We start from the raw sequence: 14,118 nt of genomic DNA on the forward strand, positions 1-14,118 counted from the left end.
GTAGAGACAATAATAAAAAATCAGTGGATGGTTCCATTGAGATGCTTGCATTGCCCTTGTAAAAGTTCTGACCACACTCACATATTACCCGGCAGCAGTCATAGATCTTTAAAATCACCAAAGGACAACTTGAAGTAAATGAATATCTTCTTGTGTGTGATTTTACAGAGAACTACTCCTTCAGGATGAAGTAAGCCCACAGGAATTTCACTGAAACAATCCACAAGTTATGATTCAGCCGTACTACAATATGCAGATACTAATGAAATATACCAGTGTCAACATAGAAGCATTTGCCTGCCTTCAGCACAATTTCATCAATTTCTTAAATGGTCACAACAGTTTTTTCAGTGGTACAAAGGAAATATTCCTTCATGTGTCTTAACACTGTCCATTGGTTTTCCATCATGATTACGAGACTGGTTAGCTGAAGCAACGTGTCAAGAATAAAAGTACAATTACAGGCACCCATAAGCTTAATTGTATAGTACCTGTTGACAAAGGTTTAGTAAAAACCAAAAGTACAATTACAGGTACACATCAGCTTCATTGTATAATACCTATTAACAAAAAAACAGACATATTCTGTTTCTTTAGTGAACAGAGAAGAATCAGTGATTTCTGTGGTGAATGAAATGCTGTTTACATACATACATGGATTTGTTGCCTGTAAGTGTGACAGGCATTGATGGTTTGCGTATGAATAAACTGGTAAGATACAGACTATTACTTACAGTTGTGGTTCTCTTCCTTAAATGATGAATTCTGTGTGCCTATTCTACCTGGAAAATTGGTTAATTACATCATCAGTAGGACAGTCAATATCAGGGTGTATGTTCAACAGAGCTAAGCCGTTTAGTTGATCCTCCTTCATTGTTGACCACGTCTTTGTATGCTGCAATGTTGAAAAACTTCTTTCTACTGTAGCAGTAGATGCAGGTAGACAAGTAAATATTTTGTACAGTGTGTGCAAAGTAGGATAGTCAGATCTCGGGCAGACAGCGCTAGCATAACAGAATCATGATCATTAAGGGTGTTTATGCTTGTATTGAAGAATCTCTCCCATTAGTCTCTTTTTTTAATCACAAAGAGTGATTCTTGTTCAGAGAACAGTAGTTCAGTTAAGCACTGATTCAATTTATTTGTCAGATCATTACCGTCACATTTCAGTAGTTGTGGGGCAAAGGTATGGTGAATTTTAAATGATAAATATTTTCTTCAGGAAAACGGTCTCTCATGTCAGTCGTAACGTAGTCCAGTGTTGGAATAAAAACAGTTCTTTTCCAATATGTCATAGCATCATCATTATGCTCACAGTTTTCCCTGTGTCTTTGTCTGTCTGTAGGACGAGGAACACTCATCTTCACAGAATGAGATGGTAGAGCACTTGCCCGCGAAAGGCACAGGTCCTGAGTTCGAGTCTCGGTCGGGCACACAGTTTTAATCTGCCAGGAAGTTTCATATCAGCGCACACTCCGCTGCAGAGTGAAAATCTCATTCTGGAAACATCCCCCCCAGGCTGTGGCTAAGCCATGTCTCCGCAATATCCTTTCTTTCAGGAGTGCTAGTTCTGCAGGTCCGCAGGAGAGCTTCTGTAAAGTTTGGAAGGTAGGAGACGAGGTACTGGCAGAAGTAAAGCTGTGAGTACCGGGCGTGAGTCGTGCTTCGGTAGCTCAGATGGTAGAGCACTTGCCCGCGAAAGGCACAGGTCCCGAGTTCGAGTCTCGGTCGGGCACACAGTTTTAATCTGCCAGGAAGTTTCATACTCATCTTCACGTCTAACTCTTCGATAACTGCCTTTGCCTCTTCAACAATATGAGCATAGTGGCTATCACCATTAGTTTTCATGCCGCCGTGCACCTTGAGCGTCGAATCTAATTTTGCTTTTGCCATTGCGACGTCCAAGCTAGGGTCTTGTAAGATTTTGCTGACTGGATGTATTATGCTCATAATGTCACTCATTGTAAACAGAGTGATGATGAACTTGCAATTAGAGAGAGCTTGAAGGACAATATTGGCTTTGGCAGCTGTTATTCTATCCCTTCAACACTATTTCTTTGAGAACTTTGTAAACTGTTCCGAGATAAGGTGCGAATTGAATAACATCATCAGCCATTCACTAGAATGGCTGCGACTTTTCTCGTAGGGATGTGTTAGCTGTCTATGTGCCAGACAGAAACGTATAAAACACAATGACGCAGATGCACATGCTACATAGGAAAGTACAACTACTCGATAACTTGATTTAGTTGAGTCGACTGATGAAAGAAACCAATGAATAGCGTGCATGCTGACTGGCGGGGGCGGCATTGGTCGCAATGCGGGCGGCCCCATAAGGGGTGGGCATGCGCCCCGCGTGCCCCCCCCCCCCCCCCATATGTATCCGCCACTGCCGTAATCCAGTCATCCTAAAATATTTTTTACACATTAAATATATTATTGCATTGCTTTTCAGTTTTGCGCCAAATACAGGCGTAGTGATCTACATATTTCCATAGAGGTGAAACTTCATACCCATGTTTGGGTTTTGAATTCTTAACTAACTCAGTAGGATGCAGATTCCATATGCATGATTTATTGTTTTCAAAGTATGTTGTTTAACATTTTGTGTAGGCTAGAGGATTTAGTTGTAACATCAGAGAAGGCTTGGTGTGTGAAAAGAAATATTTCAGGTTGCCAAAAGTAAATAGGATGAATCAAATTTTGGATAAAGAGAAGAAGAATACCAAATGTGATTAATAAGTAGAGGTGGATGTCATATTTAAAAAGAAGAAAACACACAACTATGGTAAAGAACATTGTAAAACATGGTTGCTAAATGGAATGCAGAAAATATATATTTAAGGAAGTAGCTGAACATATCGATAATAGTAGTCCAAGAAAAGTTAGGAAGAGATACTGTTCAGCTCAAAAGAAAGACGTATATGGGAATCAAGACACTGCAAACTGTTTATTACAAAGATAACACGAGCAGAGTGATAGTAAGAGTTGTGCAATAATTGAAACTGTGTGGTGTCACATTTGGTCAATGTCCACACATTGTAGCAGGATATTGTCAGAACTAATAGATCTGTGATCTTTGCAGTTGGCATGTTCCATGAGGTTTTGTACATTAGTAATGCTTCAATGAAGGAGATATCAGTAAATAGTATGCTTAGTCTATTAATGCTTGGTAAAAGAAATGCCGTCTTGGATATGTTCGTTTGCTTACTTTGCTCAAAACAAATTTTAGCTAAGATAAGTATTGTGTACACCACCCAATTAAGCAAGAATCTGGTGTCATAAGTTACGCATTTGGTTGAAAATTGTAATAGGTACAAACTCACTTGGGGTGTTGTGATAAGTGCAATTTTTTGTGAAGCATTTGTGGATTACGGTAAATTTGTATTTTATCTTAAGTGTTCATGCAAATCCGTTGGTCATCAAACACTTCTGTACCAATATCTCTGATTTTCAGTGAAAGTGAAGTGGGGTAAGGAGACATACACTGATGTTGAAGTCAACACAGATGAAGATCCTCTGGTGTTCAAAGCACAGATATTTGCCTTAACAGGCGTTCAGCCTGAGAGACAAAAGGTAATGGTGAAAGGCACAACATTAAAAGATGGTGATTGGGGAAATACAAAATTAAGAGATGTAAGTATTTCTTTTACATGATAGTATTTGCGGAGGCTGTGTGTGTGTGTGTGTGTGTGTGTGTGTGTGTGTGTGTTTGCATTATACATGCCATACAAAATCAGTATTTTATGAATTTAACAGATATTCCTATTGTAATTGTAATTCATATATTTTAGGGAGCAACTATATTGTTGATGGGCAGCAAAGAAGAGGATGTTCCAGTAGAACCTACAGAAAAGCCATTGTTTGTAGAGGATATGAATGAGAGTGAACTAGCATCTGCAGTAAGTGTGTCACAAGTGTTGTAATCTGTATGGATACTCTTTACAGATTGATAGAAGCCTTGATTTCACAGCATTATTTGTGACTAAAATATTTGTTTTGAAAATAACTAATATCGATTTCAAACAGTGAAAACTGCAGGTTGGCCTATCAGCAACATAATGAAAAGATGATTCTTCTTACTGTAAAGATGACACCTTAAGTTGTAGACAGGCACAATGAAAACACACCTACACATTAGCTTTCCTACAAGACTTCGTTAGAAAAGGCCTGTCTGCAACTTGTCATCTTTACGATAAGAAGCAATCTGATGATACAGTGTGGCAGGAATTTTATGTGAAGGGTATAGTTGTCAATGGCCATTGCTGAATGAAAGGGGTTGTATGTGGGAGTTAACTGTTGCATTTGTGTTCAAAATGGTTCCTAATGTGTCGGGCTTATGAGGGGAATATTATACATTTTTATGCGCTAAGAACTGCCTGTGAAAAATAATTTAAATGAATTGAGACACATGAAATTTAGATAGTATACAATGTGAATAGAGAAAGATATGCACTTATAAATTCAAAACATTCCATTGCGGCACTGAAAGATAGTGAAAAATTTATTGAGGAAACAATTTTATGAAAAGGAAAGTTGCCACTCACCATATAGCGGGGGTGCTGAGTTGCAGATTGGCCCAACAAAAAGACTTCCGCAAATAAAGTTTTTGGCCATTAAGGCCTGTGTCAACAATAGACCACACACACACACACACACACACACACACACACACACACACACACACACACACAACTGAAGCCTCAGGCAACTGAAACCACACTGCAAGCAGCAATGCCGGGGCATGATGGGAGTGGCGACTGGGTGGGGGTAGGGGTAGTATGGTGGGGATGGTGGACAGTGAAGTCCTGCAGGTTAGACGGAGGGCAGGTGAGAGGTGGGAAAGGGGGGGGGGGGGGGGGGAAAGCAGCGGAAAAGGAGAGAAGTAGAAAGACTGGGTGTGGTGGTGGAATGACGGCTGTGTAGTGCTGGAATGGGAACGTGGAAGGGGTTGGATGGGTGAGGCCAGTTACTAACAAAAGTGGAGGCCAGGAGGGTTACAGGAATGTACGATGTATTGCAGGGAAAGTTCCCACCTGCGCAATTCAGAAAAGCTGGCGTTGGTGGGAATGATCCATATGGCACAGGCTACAAAACAGTCATTGAAATGAAGGATGTCATGTTTGGAGACATGTTCAGCTACAGACTGGTCCACTTGTTTCTTGGCCACAGTTTGTCGGTGGCCATTCATGCAGACAGATAGCTTGTCGATTGTCATGCCCACGTAGAATGCAGCACAGTGGTTGCAGCTTAGCTTGTAGATCACTTGACTGATTTCACAGGTAGCCTTGCCTTTGATGTGATAGATGATGCTTGTGACCGGACTGGAGTAGTTGGTGGTGGGAGGATGTATAGGTCAGGTGTTGCATCTAGGTCTGTTACCGGAGTATGAGCCATGAGTTAAGGGGTTAGGATCAGGGGTTGTGTAGGGATGGATGAGTATATTGTGTAAGTTTGGTGGATGGCAGAATATCACTGTGGGAGGGGTGGGCAGGATAGTGGGCCAGACATTTCTCGTTTCAGGGCAGGGCATTCCATCTTGGATTTTCCATGTATTGAGGAAACAGATGTATAGGCTAAACGATCAGGGAAATGTTGGTCACTATGAGTGGGAGCTTTCACTCAGCTGTACAAAAAACTACAGAGTCACACCTACACATTGAATATTATTGGCTTCATAAAATCCTTTTCATTTGTTCAGAAATACAGAGCTGGCAATCTGTATCTTTACTTTGTTGTCTTGCGAGAATTTGCTCAACTGGAACAGTGCAACCAAAATGCTTTTTTTTTTAATGTATTGTATACTTCAATTCTGTTCACGAACAATCCAATACAGGAATATGAATACCTTTGCTCTTTTGTGATTCATTAAGCAGTAGTCATATTATAAATTGTTTTCTTTTTGCCTCTATTGACTGAATTTAGGAGTTTGTTATTTGAACCTTGGAGAGGAATGTTAAAAAGTCAGTGAAACAGGTATTGATGAAGTGTGAATCCTTGTAGTAAATTCACCATGAGGGTGTTTTAGAGAAACAGTGCTCCAGGGAATATGGTGAAAAGAAATGGGGAACATTGTTTTTTTTCTGTGGTGCCACAAGGAATTAAGACACATTACAAAACATAAGACATTCTCATCAAGGGAATTTACTGGATTATTTAATGTTGTCTGATAAACAGATAATCATCCTATCTGCCTAGAAAGCATAAAACTTTTGTGAGCATGTAATAGCAAATACAGGACTCTGAACTGTTGCTGTGCTATTTTCCTTTCTGTGCTGCAAGAGTAACTTCTAACTATTGTGTACACTCTCCCTTGAGCTCAGCCTACATGGTCACAGAACTGCCTGTGCCTCTGACTCATATCCTACACTTGGCCCTGTACCAACTGACTACAGTCAGTCAGTCAACAAGATTACAGATGGTCAACCTCAGTGTGTGCAGTACCCTAAGCGCCCATGGTAGTGAACCAATAAGGGAACACATGGGACATGCTGTATGTCCTTCAGATTCCCATGTCTGTCCCGCCCCTCCTTCCATACCACGCGTACCCCCCCACCCTTGCACGCGCGTCCCCCCCCCACACACACACATACAGGCAGAGAGAGAGAGAGAGAGAGAGAGAGAGAGAGAGAGAGAGAGAGAGAGAGAGATGTCCACTGGCAACAGCTTCAAGCTTCGTGACTAAAGCCACCACCACCTGGAGCTGTGAGCGAAGCGTCACCAGCTCAACTTGCATATGAACACAGCAGTCACAGTTTCTGTGACACTAAATAGAGCAGAAATATTCTGTAGAGTATAGACAGTAACCACACAGATAATTGAAAATAAAAACAGCTTCTGTGCAGAGGCTGGGAAACCACTTTTAACCATCTGACAAAAGTTATTCATGGTGCAGCATTGCGTATAAACTCTACTCCCTCTCATAATCTGCAGCCTTAAATCTTCTTGTTCTATTGCCAGCAGGACATCTCTATGTAAAGCACAAAAAGAAAAAAAACGAAAAAAAAGTTTCAGATTAGAGTGAAGGAGCAACTCGCAGAGCTCAGTGTGGTGAACATTGATGTCTGGACAAGGGTTGCCAACTTTTTACAGAGATAAGAGATTGAGGAGGAATCCCACAAAATAAATAACTCAAATAGTGTTTTCTACAAATAAATATATTTAAAATGAGTGTACATGTTTTATTTTACGTTATTGCTTATATTTATTTACAGACATTGCTTATTTGCACAAAGATTCATTCGATTTTACATAGGTAAAGAATCCTCTACAGTTAAAATTAAAATTCACAGCTACTTGCAGTTCTGCTTTTATAAGCTCGGTGGTACATTTGTTGCGCACCTGTGTCCATTTATGGTTCATTAGGGAAAAAATTCGTTTGAGGAACAGGTTTCGGCTGTTATCTGTGGTTGACTATGTCTCTGAGCCGGATGCAGTCATCCACCCTGTTCCAGAGGAAGCTTTTCTGCCCGCAAGGTCTGGGCATTCACAGAGGGTGGGTTTGCTGGTCGTTGGGAGCTCCAGCGAGTGTGCATTTCAGGGGGAGTCATTCCGGATGTGGAAAGGGTGCTTCTGGATGCCATGAAGAGTACAGGGTGCAGTCAACTGCAGGTGGTGGCTCATGTCGGTACCAGTGACATGTGTCGCTTTGGATCGGAACAGATTCTGTCTGGTTTCGGCCGGCTAGTGGAAATGGTAAAGACTGCCAGTCATGCTTCTGAGATTAAGGCAGAGCTCACCGTCTGCAGCATCCTCGATAGAACTGACTGTGGTCCTTTGGTGCAGAGCTGAGTGGAGGGTCTGAATCAGAGGCTCAGACGTTTCTGTGACCGTGTAGCCTGCAGATTCCTGGACTTGCGCCATCGGGTGGTGAGTTTCTGGGTTCCGCTTAATAGGTCAGGAGTCCACTACACACAGGAGGTAGCGGGGGCTGTGTGGAAGGGACTGAGCAGTTTTTTTTAGATTAGAGGGTCGGGGAACTACAGAAGGGGCGTCCATCTAAAAGTGGACAGGTAAAACACAGTAAGGTAGTTGTAGAAATGATTGGTATTGTAGTTGTAAATTGTCGTAGCTGTGTTGGGAAAGAACCAGAGCTCCAAGCCCTAATACAAAGCACTGAAGCTGAAATAGTTGTAGGTACAGAGAGCCGGAAATAAGTTTAGCCAAAATTTTTTCAAATGATCTAACAGTGTTCAGAAAGGATAGATTAAATACAGTTGGTGGTGGAGTATTTATTGCTGTCAGAGGTAGTTTGCCTTGTAGGAAAATTGAAGTAGATAGTTCATGTGAAATAGTATGGGTAGAGGTTATACCTGACAATCGGACTAAACTATTAATTGGATCGTTTTACTGACCCCCGACTCAGAAGACATAGTTGCTGAACAGTTCAAAGAAAACTTGAGTCTCATTTCAAATAAGTACCCCGCTCATACAATTATAGTCAGTGGTGACTTCAATCTACCCTCAATATGCTGGAAAAATTATATGTTTCAAGCTGGCAGCAGGCATAAAGCATCATCCGAAATTGTACTGAATGCTTTCTCAGAAAATTATTTTGAGCAATTAGTTCATGAGCCCACTCGAAGCGTAAATGGTTGCGAAAGCATACTTGACCTATTAGCAACAGATAATCTTGGACGAATAGTGAGTGTTGTGACAAATACAGGGATTAGTGTCACAAGGCAGTTGTTGCTAGGCTGAATACCGTAACACCTACAAACATAAAAAAGTAACGCAAAGTATATGTATTTAAAAAAGCTGATAAAAATGCTCTTATCGCCTTTTTAAGAGGCAGTCTTCACTCCTTCTGATCTAATCATGTAGGTGTAGAAAAGTTGTGAGATGTATTCAAAGAGATAGTATGAACAGCAATTGAGAGATATATACCACATAAATTAATAAGTGATCGTACTGATCCCCCATGGTACACAAAATGGATCAGATCGTTGTTGCAGAAGCAACGAAAAAAGCATGCCAAGTTTAAAAGAATGTAAAATCCCCAAGATTGGCAAAGTCTTACAGGAGTTCGAAATACAGCGCGTACTTTAATGCGAGATTCTTTTAATAATTTCCACAATGAAATTCTGTCTCAAAATCTGGCAGAAAACCCAAAGAGATTCTGGTCATACATAAAGCACACCAGTGGCAAGATGCAATCAATACCTTCACTGCGTGATAACAACGGTGAAGTCACTGATGATAGTGCCACTAAAGCAGAGTTATTAAACACAGTTTTCCGAAACTCCTTCACCAAAGAAGACGAAGTAAATATTTCTGAATTCCAATCAAGAACAACTGTCAAGATGAGAAACATAGAAGTAGATATCCTTGGTGTAACAAAACAGCCTAAATCACTTAATAAAGGCAAGGCCTCTAGTCCAGATTGTATACCAATCAGGTCCTCTCAGAGTATGCTGATAAAATAGCCCCATAATTAGGAATTATATACAACCACCTGCTCACAGAAATACACCAATACCCAAGAAGGGAAGTAGGAGTAACCCACCGAATTACAGGCCTATATCACTAACGTCGATTTGCGGTAGGGTTTTAGAACATATACTGTATTCAAACATTATCAAGTACCTCGAAGAAAATGATTTATTGACATATAGTCAGCACGGATTCAGAAAATATCATTCTTGTTAAACACAACTAGCTCTTTATACTCATGAAGTAATAAGTGCTATCGACTGGGGATGTCAGATTGATTCCATATTTTTAGATTTCCAGAAGACTTTCGACACCGTTCCTCACAAGCGTCTTCTAACCAAACTGCGTGCCTACGGAGTATCACCTCAATTGTGCGACTGGATTCATGATTTCCTGTCAGAAGGTCACAGTTCGTAGTAATAGACGGAAAGTCATCAAGTAAAACAGAAGTAATATCTGGCATTCCCCAAGGAAGTGTTATAGGCCCTCTATTGTTCCTGATCTATATTAACGACATAGGAGGCAATCTGAGTAGCCGTCATAGATTGTTTGCAGATGATGCTGTCATTTATCATCTTGTAAAGTCATCAGATGATCAAATCAACTTGCAAAATGATGTAGATAAGGTATCTGTGTGGTGCTAAAAGTGGCAATTGACCCTGAAAAAAGAAAAGTGCGACGTTATTCACATGAGTACTAAAAGAAATCAGTTAAATTTTGATTATGTGGTAGGTCACACAAATCTGAGGGCTGTAAATTGAACGAAATACTTAGGGATTACAATTACAAATAACCTAAATTGGAACGATCACATAGATAATATTGTGGGTAGAGCAAACCAAATACTACGATTCATTGGCAGAACACTTAGAAGGTGTAACAGGTCTACCAAAGAGACTGCATACACCACGCCTGTCCACCCTATTCTGGAGTATTGCAGTGAGGTGTGGGATCCGCATCAGGTGGGACTGACGGATGACATCGAAAAAGTACAAAGAAGAGCAGCTCGTTTTGGATTATCGTGAAATAGGGGAGATAGTGTCACAGACATGATACATGAACTGGAGTGGCAATCATTAAAACAAAGGCGTTTTTCGTTGCGACGGGATCTTCTCATGAAATTTCAATCACTAGTTTTCTCCTCCACTTACGAAAACATTCTGTTGGCACCCACGTACATAGGGAAAAATGATCATCACGATAAAATAAGAGAAATCAGGGCTCGCACGGAAAAATTTAAGTGCTCGTTTTTCCCGCGTGCCGTTTGAGAATGGAGCAGTAGAGAGACAGCATGAAGGTGGTTCATTGAACCCTCTGTCAGGCACTTTATTGTGAATAGCAGAATAATCACGTAGATGTAGATCTTCATTTACATCATCTATCTGCACTGACACCATTACTCCTTGAAGATGCTTAAATTTTAGCTCATAACTTAGACAAAAAGGTATCCAAGACTCAATTGACATTGGCAGTTTACCTACAAATTCAAAATTCTGAATCAGATATGTTTTCAGTGACACACAAAATTCCATATAATTATCTTCAATGCATTTTCTTGCTATGGAACAAGTTAACTTATTTAGAACTTTTTATGTGCCGCTACCAAAATATCTGTCACTCGTTCCTTGCTCAATTTTACTGATCAGAGTCTTGATTGCCTCAAAAGTTTCCGTTATAGTAACAACAGAGCGTTCTGAAAACTTAGAACAATCCAAAGACAACTGCACCAGCATGAAAAAAAAATTAAATAGATCTCCAAAGTTAACTCTTTTTTAGTGTAATCAGAATCTTTTGAAAATGTCTTTTGGGACAATCAACAGCACTTTTCATATAACATTTAATGGGTTCCCAATTTGTAATGATTCTATCAACTGCTTGTGTTACAAAAAGCCATCTAGTAGGCACATGTAAGAGAATTTCACTCCCTTCTACATCTACAAATTAGAAAAAAGATTTTAGAACTTCACTTTGCAGAAATGGAGAAGTGACCATATAATTTTAGGACCAAATTTTCAAGATCAACATGTAGAGTACCACAGGCATGTTTCATTGCATTGTGCAAAATATGATTCAAACAGTTTGCCTTGAATATTTGTTTGTCATCACCATTTAACTGTTTAAGTACTGAATTATGCTTTCCAAAATTAATGTTGACATTATCAGTATAAAAAGCACTACAGTTGTTGGTATCAAGTTTGTGGGTCTCCAATCAATTTTTTAACAGATTATGAATAGACATTGCTGTTTCACTGCTCTCTTCTATAAAATCCAGAAATTTAGTTTGAATTCCAATTTTGGGATCAAAATACCTCAAAACAATAGGAAACATCTTCCTATTTGTATGGTTTGAATCATCAGTTGCTGTAGAGAAAAATTTACTCGACTTATTGGGATTGGTTAAAATTGTAACAAAATCTGAAATGTTTTTTGGAGCTTAAACTTCTTTCACTATTGCCTCAGCTTTAGTGCACCCACAAAACTTTGTTAAAAAAAAAAAAATAAAAGAAAACCCACTAGAATCCCTGAATACATCCTTCGTGATTTTAACTTTGCAGTCCAAGCTATTATAGCTGAGATTATGTTTGGCTGTGTGATGCACAAATGTTAGTTCTGCTGCAGCAGCTCTGTGTGATCCACTTGTAGTGGAGCTACCATTAGCAGAAAAGAAGCTGGAAATTTTGGAAGACTCCTTTGTCTTTTTCCTTGTTTGTATGGCCTATGAAATTAAAAGATATTGATTACTACATTAAATTCATAGTAATATAATTTTAAATTGCACCAAACAAAGTAATACAATGGTACTACAAAATTGACTTATAGCTTACCTGTAGTTTTTGCATGCTGAGAACTGTCGGTGTTGCCTCCATTTACTACACTAAATTCCCATTTTCAGATCCAACAGAAGGCTTTGAAACAATTAGCATTCACAGGACAAATCCAGGCATATGTTTCTTACCAACATGAATGGTAAACACACATTTCTAGTTCCCTTTGTTGTGATAGGGTGATTTCACCCTATCTTCATCACTACTCATCTTAAATCAAGAAATCACAAATTCCGAATCTGATCACAATGTCACGTCCTGTGCTAATGTGTTTTGAGCTTTCCTGAAAGCAGCTATGTGCACAGCTGAAGTAACCAGTTAAATACTTGGTGCCTAAATGGCATTTAAATTGGTATCACTATTAGTACTGACAAGTTAAAAAAAGGAAAAAAGCTTTCGTAAAGTATGTATCGCTTATCAAAATAAATATTAAATTAAAAATAGATAGAAGTTGAAAAGTTAACAATGCAGTCAACACTGACTAATAGTACATTGCACAGTTGGCAATGAACATCCCTAAATCGCTACGACATGAAATCCCGCGATAGCTGCCAAGAGCCACTGATCAGAAACTAAGGAGCCCATGTGCCAAGTTACAGTTCCGCATAAGTGTACGGCCAGACGAGCGTTTATTTCATGTGCGGCACCACCAGTGCTGGCCACATGGGTGCCTCTCTCGCGCAGAGTGAATCCCCTCGGCTACGGCCACGTGAGTGTTTCTTTCACGCGCGTTTGCACGGCAAGACATACCGCCAATATAGGTCACTATTTGTTTTAGTACTGCTTCGGTGCAAGCTGCGGTACTGTGCACAGTTACTATCAACTGTGAGCATGTCTGGTGAAATACATTATTTGAACTACTATTGCAAAAGACAGAAAAATACGAGATAAATTCAAAATTATACACAACACGGGATCGGACAAAAAAGTAGTCAAAATACGTGATTTCCCGCGAAATAAGAGATAGTTGGCAGTCCTAGTCAGGGGACTGATGACCTCAGAAGTTAAGTCCCGTAGTGCTCAGAGCCAATCCTAGTCTGGACCGTAGTGAGGTCCAGGCTATTTTTAAATTTGTAAGAGTGCAAGAAAATTGAGTACCACGTTTTATATTTGAACAAGTCCTTGTGAATTTCTAGATGCGCACAGAAATTTAAGTTATTTGCACTGACTGGTCTAAGTAGGGCAATATTCTGTAGCTGCTCATTAGTTTTCCTTATAGTCCTATGCAACTGACTTCAACATATTTACAGACTACGATGCAGTGCTCTACGCAATCTGAAGTCACTGGAACAGATGAGGTGCAATAGATGGAATAATTTTCTTGTTTACTTTGATTCCATAAATGCTCTACCGACCATTCAGCAAATGTACCCAGCAGCAGAATGGTGCAAGACCTGCCTTACATACTATAACAGCAAGCAGAGTAAATATTATTCTGCTGGGTCCTGGTTAATATTGGAATCTGTGGAAATGAGCAAGCTGACACAGCAGCAGTAGAGAAATAAAATTCATACTACCCTGTGTTGACAACTCGGGTGCTATTAACTCATTGTTGAGCAGGAGAGTTACATGTCTTTAAGAGAATGAGTGAATGGAGGGAGAAAATAACAGAATAAAGACAAATACGACCAGTAGTTTTGCACTGGCTAACATCCCTCATCCCCCCCCCAACAAGGATATAAAGAATCGGCTTTAATGAGACTGAAAATATTATGTTCACCAATACACAAGCACGACCTCTGATGGGAAGACCAACCACAGTCATTGTGCGACACTTTACTTGATTGCATTGTATATTTGGATAAAGAGGCAGCATTTTTTCCTTGGTAATGATTTGTCTACTGTTTTAAATAATAATGAG

The 14,118-nt window shown here is 39.8% G+C and overlaps 1 protein-coding gene across 1 annotated transcript in view; it reads left to right on the plus strand.

Annotated features, from left to right (window-relative positions):
• The window catches only part of LOC126262228 (ubiquitin carboxyl-terminal hydrolase 14), a 122,477-nt gene that overhangs the window by 6,897 nt on the left and 101,462 nt on the right, over positions 1-14,118 (plus strand). Inside the window, exons 2-3 of the mRNA XM_049958681.1 lie at positions 3,458-3,636; positions 3,795-3,902. Of these exons, the coding sequence (XP_049814638.1) occupies positions 3,458-3,636; positions 3,795-3,902 (287 nt within the window). The remainder of the gene's footprint in view (positions 1-3,457; positions 3,637-3,794; positions 3,903-14,118) is intronic.

The sequence above is a fragment of the Schistocerca nitens genome, chromosome 6 (genome assembly GCF_023898315.1).
Source record: "Schistocerca nitens isolate TAMUIC-IGC-003100 chromosome 6, iqSchNite1.1, whole genome shotgun sequence".
Lineage (NCBI taxonomy): Eukaryota > Metazoa > Arthropoda > Insecta > Orthoptera > Acrididae > Schistocerca > Schistocerca nitens.